The sequence below is a fragment of the Neoarius graeffei genome, chromosome 8 (genome assembly GCF_027579695.1).
Source record: "Neoarius graeffei isolate fNeoGra1 chromosome 8, fNeoGra1.pri, whole genome shotgun sequence".
Taxonomy (NCBI): domain Eukaryota; kingdom Metazoa; phylum Chordata; class Actinopteri; order Siluriformes; family Ariidae; genus Neoarius; species Neoarius graeffei.
In genome coordinates this window covers 86,373,039-86,390,046 of record NC_083576.1, presented here as the reverse complement: position 1 = coordinate 86,390,046, position 17,008 = coordinate 86,373,039, and the positions used below count along the sequence as shown (strand labels likewise).

Genomic DNA, 17,008 nt, shown 5'->3' with positions numbered 1-17,008 from the left:
AGCGACGAGAAGCAGCAGCTGTACAAACGCGAAGTCATCCATTATTATCGTCGTTGTTGTTGTTGCTGCTGCTGCTGCTTCTTCCGTGTTGTTTTTGCTTCGATGTTCGCGCCAAGGTTTATGCAAACGTAGCGATGTAATGACGTGGCTTCCCTTAGCACCGCGAGCTATGGAAAAGCAAACTGGTTCTCAGCTGGCTCGCAAGTTGAACGAGTTGTGAACCAGCACCAGCACTGGCCCCGAACCAGCCCTGGAACTGATTTGGTGGAAAAGGGGTATCCGCCCTCCTGTGAGTCACTGAAAACAGCTGGGTTTTGGTGTGCATTCAGTTATCTGGGAAGTGCGCCAAGGACTGCGTTGTAGGTGGCTGATAAATGATGTCTTAGACCCCCACCTCTGTTCAGTGATGGCCGTTCCAGGTTGACAAAAATGGTCAGAAGCCCTTTTTGTCAACCTGGAACGGCCCCCAGTGACCCACACCAACAGGATGACTCAACGACACCTTAGATGAGCTTTTCATCCATGAGAGGATAAATACCTGCTACTCCCTACTAGTCAGACAGAACTGAAGAAGCCTTTCGGATGAGAAGTGAAACGGCTTCAAGAATCTTCAAGCAAGTCCAGTTGCTCTCTTCTACCACCCACAGTTTACCATGACCTGGATGACTGAGAATCTTCACAGACACACGCTCAGACAACAACACATGGAAACAATGACCTGATTGGTCAGATGTTTATCGGATCAGGTCCAGGCCTGGAAAAATGGCTCCAGAAGCAATCTCGCTGATCTGGATAAACCCAGGCCTGGGCTATAGGGATCGTTATCAGTCTGGTGTGAGCGCCAACCACATAAGCTGCAGGAGACCCATTTGTTTATAGTTATAGCTATCAGTATTGGTATTGTAGGACCGGGCCTTTAGGGATATTTGTTAGAATATATGATTTAACAATTTTGGCATTTTGTTCTGCTTTTATAGACGACATCGGTGCCCATATGAACGTCGGAAGAACGTACAAGAACCTCAATCGATCCAAAGAAGCTGAAGAGGCGTATCTGGTTGCTAAATCTCTTATGCCACAGGTACGAGATGAAATCGTTTTTCATTATGGAGAACATGCACTGATTTACTGATGTGTTTGTGTTTTGTTTTTGTTAAAGAAATGAGGTTGTTAAACACATTCCACCAGATTCCCACGCTCAGTTTCCTGCTGCAACGTTACTGCAAGGCAGTCGAGGGTCAGACAGGCTTTATTACTGGGTTCAAAAGTTAGCACCCCTACTGACTATTCTGTTTTATTGGTTCTAGCTCTTTTTGCAGCCAGTGGATTTTTTTTTTTCGCTTTAACATTAAAATAATATTGCACAAACCCTCTTTTATAAAAATAATCCAATAAAATAAATGTTAACCACATTCATGTTTGTGCAAGACATAAAGCTTTTTTTTTTTTTTTTTTTAAATTCCGGAACTTTCCACTCCATATTAGATTTATTTTGGCTTTATTGATAGACCGACTTCTTTTTTTTGTTGTTGCTGTTGCGGTTTGAATTAAACATCAAACAAGCCAGTTTTTTTCTTGTTTTCTTTTAAATTTTATTTTTAAGATAAATATTAGAATTCAGCCTGTATTCGTGAGCCACAAACTCGAGGAAAAACCATCAATTATAAATCAGCAGCGGGTGGCGTATAGTTTCTTGTGACGAGTTATATCGATTACACTAGTAGACACTTACATGAGCGTATCGAAGAGCGTAAAGGTGCGTCTTCAAGCGTCCGTAAACCCCATAGGACGGCACACAGGATCACACCTAAAGATATTAATAACAACTTTGTTGTCTTTATAAAGTGTCAGAGTAAATTCGACTGCTTGTTGGACAAAATGTTGTATATTAGAGAAAGTAGACCAACTCTCAACATGCAATCAGACTCCTTACAGGACAAACCTTTGTTTAGCATTATGCTAATCTGTTTTTATTTATTCTATCCACATTCATTGGATATGAGCAATCGTGTGTTCTGAGTGCTTGGCTACTCTACTACTAGGATATCAGCTCGTATACCGTGAGTAGAGAAAAACAAAATGGCGGAGCATGTTGCGGAACGAACCGAGGATGAAATAAAAACTCTACTCAAAAACAAAACCCCCTAAAATAAAAAAGCAGCAAAATATGGAATGAAAGTATTTGATAGTAAGAACATTTTTTTTTCCCCAAAAAATTATTATTAGCAGCACATTTTTCAAAAATTGCTCGTGTCATTTTGCCAGTTTGTTATGGAATCAATTTTGTGCCAAAATGTCCATACAATACTTTTGAAATATCAAACAAAAACGACAAATCAAAATACAAACCAAAAAAAAGTCAATTTTTTTAGACTGGCAAACAAATTATTCGTGTAATCGTGCAAAATATCAGTCTATTACTCTTCAGAAACCTTTTATTTTTGTTCCGCGGCTTTCTCAGGTTTGTTTGACGTAATTTATTTTGGTTGCGATTCCAGCTTTCTCGTTTGCGCTCCCTGACTTTTTGCTTGCAGTTTTGGCACAAACTTCCCGTGTGGGTGGGCTGTCCAGGAACGCATTCCCATTGGCTAACTTATGTTTGACTGACAGCCACGCTCAGCCATTCCCTACTCGGATTCTGGCGGACTGTTTGCCGAGTGACCGATCCATTGACGGTAAACAAGGATCGAGTGGACTTCAGTGGCGACTATGATATTGAATTAATTCAACAAAGTGTAAATTCACTTTGCTATTAGGAAGCGCATTCTTGAAAACCCTGAATCAAATAAATCCGAGAAATCAATAATAACAAGACAAAGACCGAGATTGTGATTTAAAGTCATGGTAATTTGCGCTAGCCGTTAAAAACCAGAACATCCTGTCACCGTACCCTGTAGATCCGGAACGGTAAGAGACGGAGAATGACGCTTGGCGAGGAAAAGTTGCGCCCTGAACAAAATAAAAAAAAAAAAAAACTGATTGAAAAAATCATGACAATTGACAGTTATAAGTGATTTGAAAAATCTCCTGTTTTTCATGGATCAGTGATCCAGATCAGCACCAAAAGTCATAGCGATGTAATTCAGCCCAGAGGGATTCTTCGTGTGAAATTTGGTGATGACTGACTGGTTGAAAACTGAGGTAGAAACAGCGTCCTAGAAAAGGTTAGGATGATAATAATAATAATAAGAAGAAAGTAGGAAGATCCTGAATGAGAGTAGCAATTTGCTCCAGTGCTGCTAGCGCAGATAAACTAAGCTGTTATAACGCTGGATATTGATTGTCATGCCAAAAAAAAAAATCCCAGCCCTTCTGGCTTTGCGACATCTCATGGATTTCTTTGAATGAATATTCCTGATCCTCTCGAGCAGTTCACAATCAGGTAAAGCTCTTTCACGTGAGCTAGAGAAAGAGATGATATTCTTTAGGAGAGAAAGAAGTGAAGGAGAACTTTTTTTTTTTCCTTCACACATTCCTTTTTATTGAAAGAACATCTCGAAAAAACAAATTAGACTTCAGGTGTCCGAATCAAGTCTGTGCTTGTGCGCCGCTTATTCAGAGAACTAAACGATAACTGTTGTAAATTATCACTGGAGGTGATGTGTGAGCTCACTTGATGTTCAATAGCATCGTAAAAAAAAAAAAAAGTTTACAGTTTAATGAATCAATACAGCAAATGCCGAAAGAAAATGTGTGTCAGAATTTGTGTGCTGTGCACTCGTAGTCGTGAGTGATGAGCAGCCTCTTGGCAGGCAAGCTGACAAACCAAACTTCCTCCAGGATAAATAATGTATTACTCCCCTGTCAGTTGTGAAAGAGGTGTAAAGGCATGGGAGACTGGTTTTAGACATTAGAACAACAGCGTTGTAGCTGGACTAATTGTGTAAATCTCATTGACAACAATTGTGCCTTTGTTCCAATCCTAATGTCATTGGCCTCTTGTTCTGCTATGGGGTGTAATATTTCTTTAAAAAAAAAAGTCTCTATCGAATCTTCTTGGCGAACTTCGTGTCCTGAGCATCCGTTCTTTTCAGCTACTCTCACACACTGACTGTTTTTATTACCGCAGTTTATGATATTAAAAAAAAAAAAAAAGTCCGTATCAGTGAGTAACTCAGAAGAAAAGACTTTGAAGATCCGGCATCATCACGCATTCTGATGTAAAGCTGGATACCAGATTTAGATCTTTAGACCTTATCAGTGCTGAAGGGTGTATTCAGGTGCCTGGGACCGAAATTACATGATCAAAGAATGAGAGCGTGTCCAAAGTGCAAGACGATCAGTATTTCTCAACCACCCTGACCCACCCACACACACAAGTAGACCATGCGCGAAACAGGATGAGGAACCAGGTCAGAAAAATCTCCTGCGTGAATATCACCTCTGTCATTTCTGGTCACAAACAGAGTAGTTTTAATTAAACAGGGGATTTCTTGTAGGATTATCAACACCAAGAGCTGAAATATAAATCGTAAAAACGAGGCGTGAGAAGTTTCCACGATGAAAAGAAGCCCGTCAAGTCTATGACTCGTCTCGTCCGAATGTTTTTTCGAACCGAAGATGTTTCGTTCACGTTAATTAATGCGCTTGTTCTGATACGTTAATGCTCCTCGAGTGACTGCTCATTTACAAGGACTTGATGCTCCACACACACAAATAAATAAACGAGACCGTCGACGACGGCGTAGCTCACTCCGGCCCCGTCTAATCCAGAAGGAACGATCTAAAGTGGAACGCCTTGCGCAGTTCTACTCTCAACCAGTTCAGCTCAAATATTTACCAGAAAGAATCCAAAACGGCGACGAATTGACAGAGAAGAAGCGATTTTTGTTGAACTGCTCATTAAGGCTTAATTAATCCATAACTTGATTCATAATTTTAATGAAGCAAATCTGGGTAGAAGTTCTATGCACCCTAGGTCCCCCTTAGTCTGGTTAACGTGACTTCAAAGCTCTGCGAGCATTTGGTCTGGCAAAGATATTAAGCCCAACCGTTTCCCAAAGTGCGTGGTTGACCCGCCTCCCTGAAATGCCTCAGTTTGCTACTGGTCGAAGCCAGAAAAGGCTGTGACGAAGCTTAAACCAATCACATCACTCTTTCCTCTGACGTATGTGACACGACGGAAACTGCTTGAGTAACAGGAAGAAGATAAATACCTCCAGGGCTGCTCTTTGCTCCGTTTTCAATGAGAACTTCCCGTTGAATGCTTTCAATACAGCATCGACCGCTGTGTCAAAGGCTTGCCGCTGCTCCATGTTCGTAATGTTTCTAGTGAATGAAGCGCTTCCGGCATAGATTCTGTAAACAATCTATGGCTTCCGGTCGCAGTTTGACTACGTCACTGCCTTGAACACGCCTCTACCCAGGGCCGTTGGAGATGCTCAAAGTTGATTGGCTCCCGATTTTTCGGGAGCTTGGAAGAGCTGGAGATAGCTTGCCTTGCCAGACTAAGCTCGCAACAGGCCCTCGTGTTGCGTCACACTTAGGATGGGCGGGCCCAGGCTAGGTCCCCCTACCTTCATGCCAGAAAGAATCAAAATCCGTGAAGAATTGAGGGAGAAGAAGCGATTTGTGTGGAAACCGCTCATTAGGGATTGATTGATTACGCTATATCTTCATTATTAATTGCAGTTATGCAAATCTGTGTAGAAGCTTTATGCACTCCAGGCAGACCAACCTTCCTGCCAAAAAGAATAAAAATCAGTGAAGAATTGAGAGAGAAGAAGCGATTTTTGTGAAATATGGATGACGGATGACCGACAACACATGATGGCATAAACTCATCACCTGTCGGCTGGATGAACTAATACACACACACACACACACCGAATCCAAGAAAGCAAAATTGGCTGTGCTCTGTGATTTATTCTTTTCTCTTTCCTGCGAATCACAGCGACGCTAGCCGGTCACGCGCTTCTGTGAGGTCGGGTATGTGGAAGAGGGCAGACAGCGCCTTCCTCTGGGTGCGTTTCGCTGTACTGTGGTGCTGCATGAGCAGCAGTTTGAAAGTTGTGGTTCGGTGGCTGAGAAGAAGCACGTGTTCGCCTTCAACCGACTGGTGATTAAAATAAATGAGAAGAATTTTATGGCCAGGTTGACCAGTACAAGTTTAAGGGAATGCTGAATGTAGTTCTAAATGGATAAAAATGTACAGTTGCTTGTTCTGTGATCAATAATTTGTGGTATAAAGGTAGAACAACACTGTTATTAGAGAATGCTCAACTTCCTGGTGGGAACCGTACCTCCGATTCATCGCCCCGCTAGATCAGTGATGATTTTTCTCCAACAGCGCACCCCTACTGTATTTGTTTGTTTGTTTTTTCCACCTCCTTCCTTACTTGTCTGTTGCCTCACCATCATCATGACCTAAAGTGGTTTATCATCTTTCCAGGTAATTCCAGGAAAGAAGTATGCGACTCGCGTGGCCCCTAATCACCTCAATGTTTACATCAACCTAGCAAACCTGATCCGTACCAACGACTCGCGGCTGGAGGAAGCGGACCAGCTGTACAGACAAGCTATCAGCATGAGGCCCGACTTCAAACAAGCCTACATCAGCAGGTAAAACCTTACATCCATGACATTAACGTGGAGTTCATGGAAAACGTACTGCAGCTTCGTTGATACGCCCAGGTCTCAGAATGTCCACGGTTTAGCTCAAGCGTAGTTACTGAAATTAGAAAGAAACAATCTCGCAGATATGGGATAATGAGTATTTGGGAATAAGCCAAGCACATTTCCATTGGAAACTATGAAGAGTGGATGGCTGTAAGGCAAAGCGGGCCTGATTCATCATTATCCGCTCTTCGCTGTGGGCTGCTTTATTTTTATTTTTTTGACATTCATGACAGAATTCTTACCTTGATTTGCTGAGTGCGCTCAGGCTCATGGTACACGCACACGTGCGGCCCATTCTATATTTGCAGGTACATTTCAAGTGCTGACTCTGACAGTCATCGTCAACTCTGTTATCGTTAAACTGGGCGATCCATTCACAGAACTGACGATAACGGTTGACATTTCCCACCATTTTGTGTCTTAACTCCACACGCTAACCTCAAACTAGCGACCACACGGCATGCATAGAAGCAGAATTTTATGGATTTTAATCCTATTTTTGTTTTTAAAAAAATGAGATTCACTCCAATATGACAACAGATTTGACGAATAATTGATCTACTGTTGACGTAAAATCCTCAACGTTTTGTTCAAATTACTGAGAGAAGAAACATAACGTACCTCCCCGCCTTTCTGAAGTTTCCTGCCAGAGGAAGTGACCTTACTCAGTGCAGGTGTCATGCGTATTATTAAAAGTATTTGTGGATTTTCTGCGGTTTTATAACAGAGTTGACAAGAATGTTGGGACGGACAAAAATATTTTATTTTTTATGACTGAAATTTCACATAATACTGAAACAGACTTTCTAGTAAAACTGCAGTTGATTTTAGAACAGTTAATAGAATAAACCCCAAAAAACAGATTGTTAGACTGAATCACTTCCTGTTTATTCGAGTTGAATGGATGAATCAGGAGTCGAAGGCAGCCAGTAATGTGGGGGGAGGGGTGGGAGTCATTTAGTTCATGTATATTTTAGACCTAGTTTATCCATAAAACATCAAGCGTCGCTGTTGGTGAAAGTTTGTCACAGTTCGCATTATTGTTCAAAGCTAATTCAATAAATATTTCTTTTGTGGAAAATAAAAGGTTTATCTTGGAGATGCGAAACATACTCTGAACTCTAGAATCTCACACACACACACACACACACACACACACACACACACACTGCAATTATTCCACGAAATCGAGTCTACACTACACACCTCGTCAGCTATCAGCTCGTGTACAAGAAGGTTGAGTGGAATAACTTTTTTTTTTTTCTTCCCTTTCTTTCTTCTATCCACATTCACTGGATTTTGATAATCGGAGCATTTTTAGTTTTTGCAAATTCAATAAATAAAAACTTTATACAAAACGTCTGACCGAATCATTTCCGCTTTGGCGGAGTTCTTAACCCTCTGGCGTCGAGAGCTTTCTCCGGCGAAACTGGACAGGTTTAGAATGAGTCAGTCATGCATTTAGATAAATAACTTCCTGAGTTTTCCATCATACAAGCATGATAAACGTATCGACCAACTTTTATGCTTTACACTTTCCTATGCGCCCACTGCCAAATAATATTATAGTTTTTAAATGACCTAAATTAGATGAAACAAACTTGTCACCTTCCTCAGTCCCTCCGGAGTCGGAGCGCTGAGCGCCTACTTACACATTCCTAAAAGATTATTCCCATGGTAACGGCATGAACTGAAAGAAACGACTCTTTCAGTTTCGATTGGTTTCTCTTTCGCGGTGGGAACGCCCACTGTAAACAGGATAAAATCTGTCCGACATAGTTCAGGCTATTTGGAGGTAAAACTTGTTGCGAAATGGCACGTGGATTTTATGCGCTTCGGGCGATTCAGTTCATGATTCAGGACAGTGATGCAATAGTTTCTTTATTTTTAAAAAATTTTTTTAAACTTTGACTTGATCCAGTTGAAGATCAACTCGAGTAAATGTAAATATTTCTGATGAGCAGATCGGTTGATATGCATACGCTGTAGTGCAGACACAGGAACAATGACTGAGCAGTTTTTCCAGAGTTAAAAGTATTTTCCTCAAAAATAGTTAATTACTGGGTGGCACGGTGGTGTAGTGGTTAGCGCTGTCGCCTCACAGCAAGAAGGTCCTGGGTTCGAGCCCTGGGGCCGGCGAGGGCCTTTCTGTGTGGAGTTTGCATGTTCTGCCCGTGTCCGCGTGGGTTTCCTCCGGGCGCTCCGGTTTCCCCCACAGTCCAAAGACATGCAGGTTAGGTTAACTGAATGTGAGTGTGAATGGTTGTCTGTGTCTATGTGTCAGCCCTGTGATGACCTGGCGACTTGTCCAGGGTGTACCCCGCCTTTCACCCGTAGTCAGCTGGGATAGGCTCCAGCTTGCCTGCGACCCTGTAGAAGGATAAAGCGGCTAGAAATAATGAGATGAGATAGTTAATTGCTCTATTTTCAGTTTAGAGAGTAAAATTTGGACTTGGAGCAAAATTAGAGTAATTGTGTAACGGAGTAAAATAGTACAAGAGTTAATTTCAGGACACACTGAATCGAATCAAATACCAAAATAAAGTCAGATACCAGATAAATGAAGGTGTTGTAAAAAGCAGTTTTAGAACTGTGTTGGAATGTGTGAAAAAACATGACCTCACCCATTAGGTCCTGACCTGATGGGATTAAGAGTTGGCAGTGGGAGGGGGTTTCACTCTTCTCATTGAATGGAATGGAAATTTTTACTCCTCATTGAATACCCCTCCCACCGCCAACCCTTTATCCCAAAACAATAGGACATACGTTTTTTTGGTGGCCAGTTAATTCTCCAAATCAATGGAGCAGATGTAAGTTTTTGTGCTCGATCCATTCCTCAGACTGAACAGAATCAACTCAAGTGATCAAAACGGTTCGTCACAATGGGTCAGGTCATGTTTTTACACACATTCCAACACAGTTCTAAAACCACTTTTACAACATCATTTTTTTTTTTAAAGTGTTATCATGACATACATACTACATGGATATTATTGCAGCTGAACTTGTGCTGAATACAAAAAAGTCGTATGACTTGGAAAATACTGCTTAGATTTATTGAAACTGACAACATACTCTGAGCGTACCAAAATCATAAGAGTGCCAGAAAATACCTTCAGAGCCCAGAAGGTTAAAGATGAAGAATATACACGAACCGGCAAAATGACGGGAGCAATTTGTGAAAAATGCAATAATAATAATAATTATTATTATTATTATTGGAAATTTTAAAAAAAGATACATTCTTACCATCAAATACTTTTATTCCACGATTATTTTCTTGCTTTCTTTTTTGTATTTTTTGAGGTTTTGTTTTCAAGTAGACTTTCTATTTCGTGCTCGGTTCAGCAACACATGCTGCCATTTTGTTTTTCTCTACTCACGGTATATGAGCTGATAGCCGAGTAGTAGAGTAGCTAATCAGAGTGACATTTTATACCACAGCTACATACGTGGGGATGCAACTGGATAAAATTTCACAGGTTATTCTTTGCATGAAAAAATTAGGAGTAAAACAGCGACGGAAAACTAATCACCTTCAGGGTTGTAACATTACCTCTGCTTCATCACTGATTATTTTCCAATAATGGTATTACAAACATAACTGGTCACTCCCCCCCCCCCCCCCCCCCCCCCCCCAATTGCTGTATATCATTTCATATAAATGTGTAGAAACAACATAGTATGTGGGTGGAGGTTTTTTTTATTTTTTATTAAATCTGTGAAGCCGTGGTACTGTATAGGAATTGCATTTCTATGCATTTTTATTATTAATCTGTGCAGAGGTGAACTCCTGCTGAAGATGAATAAACCCGGTGAGGCGAAGGACGCCTACTTGCGCGCATTAGAGCTGGACCGTACCAACGCTGACCTGTGGTACAACCTGGCCATCGTTAACATCGAGATGAAGGATCCTTCGGAAGCCCTGAGGAATTTCAACCGCGCGCTGGATCTCAACCCACGCCACAAACTTGCCCTTTTCAACTCGGCGTTGCTCATGCAGGAATCAGGTGGGTGCAGCTTTTTAAAGCTGTTTGGACAAGAATTTAATCTCAGTCAGCGTTAAAGCCACACTTAGGTTTGTGTATGACATTCAAAGAATCCTAATAATGATGAGAAATGTCATCACATGCCATGCCATGATTCATTTTATTTTACAGTATGAAGTTCTTAAGCTCTGATTTTTACCAATATGTCCAAATTTGATCGTGGGATATTTAAAATTGCGTGTTCTAACGACTAAACCAGGGTGAAAAAGCATGGAAATAAGTGTGTAACAGGTTTCAATCCCGGTCCTGTCATTAGATCTTCTGCACGGAGATGCAGTTTGAATCAGAGTGAAAAATTGATTTTGGGTTTTAATCTCTTAATACTGAGGTTGTATTTGAGAAACACCTAGTCATGTGCTTCATATACATTCAGCATTCAACCTCACACTCTGGAACACAAGCGTTCACCTCAGGACATTTATGTTTTGAATAGGTGAAAGCAGGACGGATTATTATGTTACAAGGACGCGCTTGAGGCTTTCATAACTTTGTCACTTGTATTTACACACCCACCCTACACTAATGCGTCTTTTGTGCGTTGGTTTGTACGTGATTTGTACAAGAGCCATTTTCTTCATTCAGCTTCAGGTATGTGGGTGGAATTGGGAGCGGTCCTTCAGAGTAAATAAACTTGCCACATGTTATTTTGTAGACTTGTATTACTCTCGCAGGGGGGAATGTCAGGTGACCTTTTGAGTCATCAGTCACCGAGAAGGGTTTTCATTTTATTTTCATTCTTTTATTTTCTCTCATGTTAAAAAAAAAAAAAAAAGCGCTACCAGAATCTAATATTCCAGGCAGGCTTTCTTTGAGTTTAGGGTCATTTATGATTTGACTGCAAGCCAAAATTGGCCCTGTTGATGTTTTTTTGGAACAAAATGACCCCAAGTGCAACCACAGGTTTAATGCTTGAGCAGTGTTTTAAATGTTGACACAGCGTCCTGATTTATTTCCTGTCCTTCCCTACATCCACTATTATCATCATAACAATTATTATTGCTTTTTATCGCGTTTGAATCCGAGAGAAATTGATTTATTTCCTGTTAGTGTTGGCTTGGGTTCATCGTAAACTTATTGAACAACTAAATGAACCACTAAAAAGTTTGGCTGAGTGTCCTGGAGGACTGGAAAGACAGCGATGGAAGGTGAATGAATCTTTGTCAAGGGAAGTGCCAGAAAAAATAGTGGTTTTAAAAATAAAAGTGTTCACGTTATCATTGGAAGATTGTGAGATTAGATCCCAAATATATCATCATCTCATTCTTCTCCTCCATCATCTTTTTCTCCTTCCTTCTCTTCCTTCTTTTTCTTCTTCAAGACTTGGCCATTTTTGAGGTGGTTCCCGTGGGTGAAAACTGGTGAAATTTGGTATCCACATCAGTCCTGGTGACCGCTACTCAGTGATCGAGGCTTGGCCCCGGGTGTGTCCGGGGGACTCCGTAGCACCCCCCACATGTCATTGAGACTATTACCTGGTACACTACCGTTCAAAAGTTTGGGGTCACCCAGACAATTTAGTGTTTTCCATGAAAAGTCACACTTTTATTTCCCACCATAAGTTGTAAAATGAATAGAAAATATAGTCGAGACATTTTTCTGGCCATTTTGAGCATTTAATCGACCCCACAAATGCGATGCTCCAGAAACTCAATCTGCTCAAAGGAAGGTCAGTTTTATAGCTTCTCTAAAGAGCTCAACTGTTTTCAGCTGTGCTAACATGATTGTACAAGGGTTTTCTAATCATCCATTAGCCTTCTGAGGCAATGAGCAAACACATTGTACCATTAGAACACTGGAGTGAGAGTTGCTGGAAATGGGCCTCTATACACCTATGGAGATATTGCACCAAAAACCAGACATTTGCAGCTAGAATAGTCATTTAGCACATTAGCAATGTATAGAGTGGATTTCTGATTAGTTTAAAGTGATCTTCATTGAAAAGAACAGTGCTTTTCTTTCAAAAATAAGGACATTTCAAAGTGACCCCAAACTTTTGAACAGTAGTGTATATAGTTTCACCTGTCCATGTCAAATTTGGTAGGTGTGTAGTGTGCCCCAAGAGGAACAAAACTGTAATGTACATTGTATTAGCCAATTGAATTGCGACAGGATTTGCGATACCTTGCAAGATGTTGAAAAGGCGAAACAATAAATTTGTTAAGCCACGCAAACAGGAAATGTGTCCCAAATTTGCCATGCATTGACTGGTATGGCTCAAACTTCACATTATAGGATATGATGGTTCTGATGATGTCCACATGTTCAAAACTACCCTCTGGTTATAGTGCCACCATTTGGATCTGGACAGTAATGACTCCATTGCCTAAAAACTCATCACTGGTGGTGCACACATCAGATCCCCAGGCTTTTGTCGCACGTCTCAGATGTGTGTGTGTTGTATGATGTCCACGTGTGACGGGTCGCGGAAACGGAGGTGTGAGGGCCCCTCATCACCGCTTGCGGTTATATTTTATGTTGCATTCAGCATTTTTTTGTTGTTGTTGTTGGACAGTTGACATGCACAGGGAGTTTCTGTAGTGCTACAGCTCTGTCCTTTGGCTCAGTCGAGCACCTTTTCAGCTCCAGTACCGAACTGCTTTCTCACAATCAAACAGCACTACTCGGAAGTGGACCAGGATGAGTTCGCTCAGCTGCTCTGATTGGTTGTTTTGGTGCACACCCAAGTGTGATTACTGTTTTCTTACTTACCTGAACTTCTACACTGAGGGCCAGAACACACCAGGGTTTCATTCAAACACAAAGCATAGCGTGTGTGAAAGTTTGGGTCTCTCAAAAGCTGCTGTTAGTCTATCAAACAAGTCAAAGTCCCTTCCACGCCAGGATCTGGTCTTCCCAGGCGGTCTCCTGTCCCAGTACTAACCAGCTCTTTTGAGGCGCGTGGGTGGGGCACCGATCTCCGTTTCCATCGCCCTCAGCCTCTCGCCTATGCAGCTAGGGTTACAGTGGGGGCGGGTCCTCTGGTAACCAGGAGAGTTTGACTTCCCTACTCACATCTGTATTGCAGCGTGCCTTGCCAGATAGCAGTAGGTACCGGTTTTATGATGGTCTTTGGTATGACCTGACCATGAATAGAACTCACGAGCTCCTGGTCGAGAGGCGGACACGTTAACCACTAGGCCAACTCACGGAATATTAGTGCCATACTTCAATTGCAGTGTGTGGGTCAGATGAATGTGGTTGCTATTGGCTAGCGCTAGGCCGCCTGGGTGGGGCTGAGGGTTGAGCTTGCCTTGTTCAAGGGCTTATCAAATGTGCTTTGAAATAACAAGTCTCTTGCAGAGAAAGTTAACCATGATCGATAATCGAATGCTTTGTGCTAATGCTCTTGTGCCATAGGTGAGGTAAAGTTGCGCCCTGAAGCAAACCGCCGCTTCCTGAGCTACGTGGAGGAGGAACCCAACGATGCCAACGGCTACTTCAACCTGGGCATGCTGGCCATGGACGCTGAGGAAAACGAAGCGGCAGAACGCTGGATGCGTAAAGCCATTGCGTTGCAGCCAGGCTTCCGGAGCGCCCTCTTCAACCTGGCGCTGCTCCTGGCGCAGGGGAAACGCGAGCGTGACGCGCTGGCCGTGCTGGACGAGCTGCTGCGCCACCACCCTGAGCACTCCAAGGGCCTCATCCTGAAAGGTGACATTCTCATGAACCAGCTGAAGGACACGCACGGCGCACGAGAAGCCTTCGAGCGCATCCTGCGATCCGACCCGGGAAACGTTCAGGCCAAGCACAACCTGTGCGTCGTGTACTTCGAGGAGCGTCAGCTGGCACGGGCGGAGCGCTGTCTTCAGGAGACGCTGGCCATGGCACCGCACGAGGAATACATACAACGCCACCTCGCTATCGTCCGCGCCAAAATGGCCGCCATGAGCGCCGCGGGAAAGCCGTTGGCACCAGCAGAGGGGGCTGAGGAACCATCGGCCAAACAACACAAGCAGGCTCAGGAAGAGGAGAAGAATTTGCGGAAATCCTCCCACAATGAAAACCCCAGCGGCCAGGAGAAGCAGCTGGACGCCGGCCAAGCCCACAAGCGGACTAAGGGCAAATCTACACAAGAGATTAAAGACATAGAAAAGAAAAGGGAGGCGGCGCTGAAGAGACTGGAGGAGATCGAGCGCATATTAAGCAGTGATTAAACTTGTTTGTGTGTGTGTGTGTGTGTGTGTTTTGTTTTTTAAACTACTTCTGGACTATTTTTATAGGTCTATTTAAAGCACAGGGAGGAGGATTTGTGAAGTTTCCAAAACGAGAGTTTGTTTATGCATTTGCTTGAGTGAGAACTTGGGTGTGAATTAGCTTTTTACTGTGAGGCAGTCACACTTCTCGTGACCTTTGACCTATGAATCAGGTGAGAGAAAAGCACAAAATGAGGTATGGTACTTTTTTTTTTTTAAACAACTTTAAAGATCTTGAATGCCGAAGTGGTGTGTGTGTGTGAGAGAGTGAGAGACGGGGTTTGTTTTTTATGAAAAGTGTATTTTATTGGGATTTTTTTTTTTGGATCACTTGGGAGGCAGTATTCACATTTCTACAGCCAATTAGGCGCAACATTTAAAACCAGACAATGACAGGAAATGACCGCGTGAGCGCTCGGCGCCTGCTTCCTTTCCACTGACGCCTTTTTCCTCACCTCCTCGCCTGCTGGTCCTCCGTGCCCTCGTGTTGTGCTGTCGAGGCTTTAATTATATTGCGCCGACATCATCCGAGGATGTTGATGTCATGGCTGTTCGGGGGTCGCCTCGTCTCTCGTGATGATCTCCGTCACCCAGATTTCTCACTGAGCTCCGACACAAACGCAGAGGAAGAAAAAAAGCAAAGTGTTTGTTGAGGTGTGTGTGTGTTTCCCCCTTCTCTTAATGTGCACTGTATTCTCTAAGGTCACATCTTGCACTTCTTCTATGAAGACACAGAGACGCACTCACACTCGTTCTCCCCGCTACAGTAGAGATTGATTCACATGAATTGCCATGATTCGCTTTATTTCATTAGCTTTTCCTCACTCTTTATTTTTTTTATTTTTTTTTGGGAGAGACGGATTTCTGACAGTCCGCTAGCAAAGAGCCGCTACGGTCTGGTGCTTTTCAGCCCATGAGATTTTTAAGCAAATTGCGATGTAACTGCTGTAAAATGCACTTGAAGCCATCGAGAATGATGGATCCACTAATACTTAAGTGTGTCTTTCTCTGTTTCTTTCACTCTCTATTTCTTTCTCTCTTTCTCTGTCTTGCTCTCTCTCCCCACTTGAATCAGATGACCTTCTGGTGTTGGTTTAAACCCCACCCTGTCAGTAAACCTTGCTGCATTTCCACAAGCCCCCGACTGTCTGTGTGAAAAATATTAATATGTATTATATAACAACGCAGCCTGTATTATTTCCCAGCATTCCCCACTTTAATAAACGTATTACCCAATAATGTGATTAAATCCGGGGTGTTTCGGTTCATCCAGGTGTTTGATCAAGACTTGCATCACTGTGGATTTTTTTTTTTATTTCTAAAATACAGATTCAAATGATGTTTTGGTTTGTTTAGCTGTTTTTATGGTTGTGTTTTGCTCACTTTTCCTTGAAACCACCAGTCTCTCTGAAGACCCTATTCAGATTGGATTAGTTTCTCATGCAGAATGAATGAGAATGTAGTAACAGTAATTATTATCCATACAGGACACTTTTTTGATGGAATAAAAACGTGTTCTATTCCCTTCTAGCGGGTTTCATTCATTTGGTTTGATAGCATGCAGTATTGTTAGCATACCGCTTATCCTACGTGTATTGCGTCACTCTACCCAATGCAGAATGAGCGTTGAATATGGTTTACGATATTGCATGGTTGTCAAGACAACATGACGTCACACATCGGAGATGTAAAACTTCTGCGCTAGCGAGCGACTGGGACAATTTGTAAACGAACATGGCCGCCAGGTTCGCTTCGCTTTGTTAAATACGGAAGATTTAGAGAGAATTTTGAAAGAGAAAGATGCGTTGAACATCTGAAAGGAATGTGTATGTATTATTATAATAATAATAATAATAATAATAATAATATTGGCTGGCTTTTTTTCGTGGTCTGTCAGATAGATATATTCCATTCAGCTACTTGTCTTCGACTCGTTCATGCAATATCATGCTAGCTGAATGGAATATATCTGATATACCACGAATAAAAACGCCAGCCGATATTATTTAAATATTTGTCCTGTCAGAATCGGTCATGTCAGTAATTTCTTATGGGTTTGTGTTTTCTGGCATCTAGAAAATTTTTTTTCCTTCTGTAAATTTATGCCACGTTTTACTAAACGTAGTAACTTGTAATTTCCGATCTCCA

The 17,008-nt window shown here is 42.2% G+C and overlaps 1 protein-coding gene across 1 annotated transcript in view; it reads left to right on the top strand.

Annotated features, from left to right (window-relative positions):
* tmtc3 (transmembrane O-mannosyltransferase targeting cadherins 3) overlaps positions 1-16,390 on the top strand; it is a 177,777-nt gene extending 161,387 nt beyond the window's left edge. The window contains exons 11-14 of the mRNA XM_060928418.1: positions 978-1,081; positions 6,392-6,561; positions 10,402-10,628; positions 14,025-16,390. Of these exons, the coding sequence (XP_060784401.1) occupies positions 978-1,081; positions 6,392-6,561; positions 10,402-10,628; positions 14,025-14,821 (1,298 nt within the window). The 3' untranslated portion in view covers positions 14,822-16,390. The remainder of the gene's footprint in view (positions 1-977; positions 1,082-6,391; positions 6,562-10,401; positions 10,629-14,024) is intronic.
* Positions 16,391-17,008: the final 618 nt, after the last annotated feature.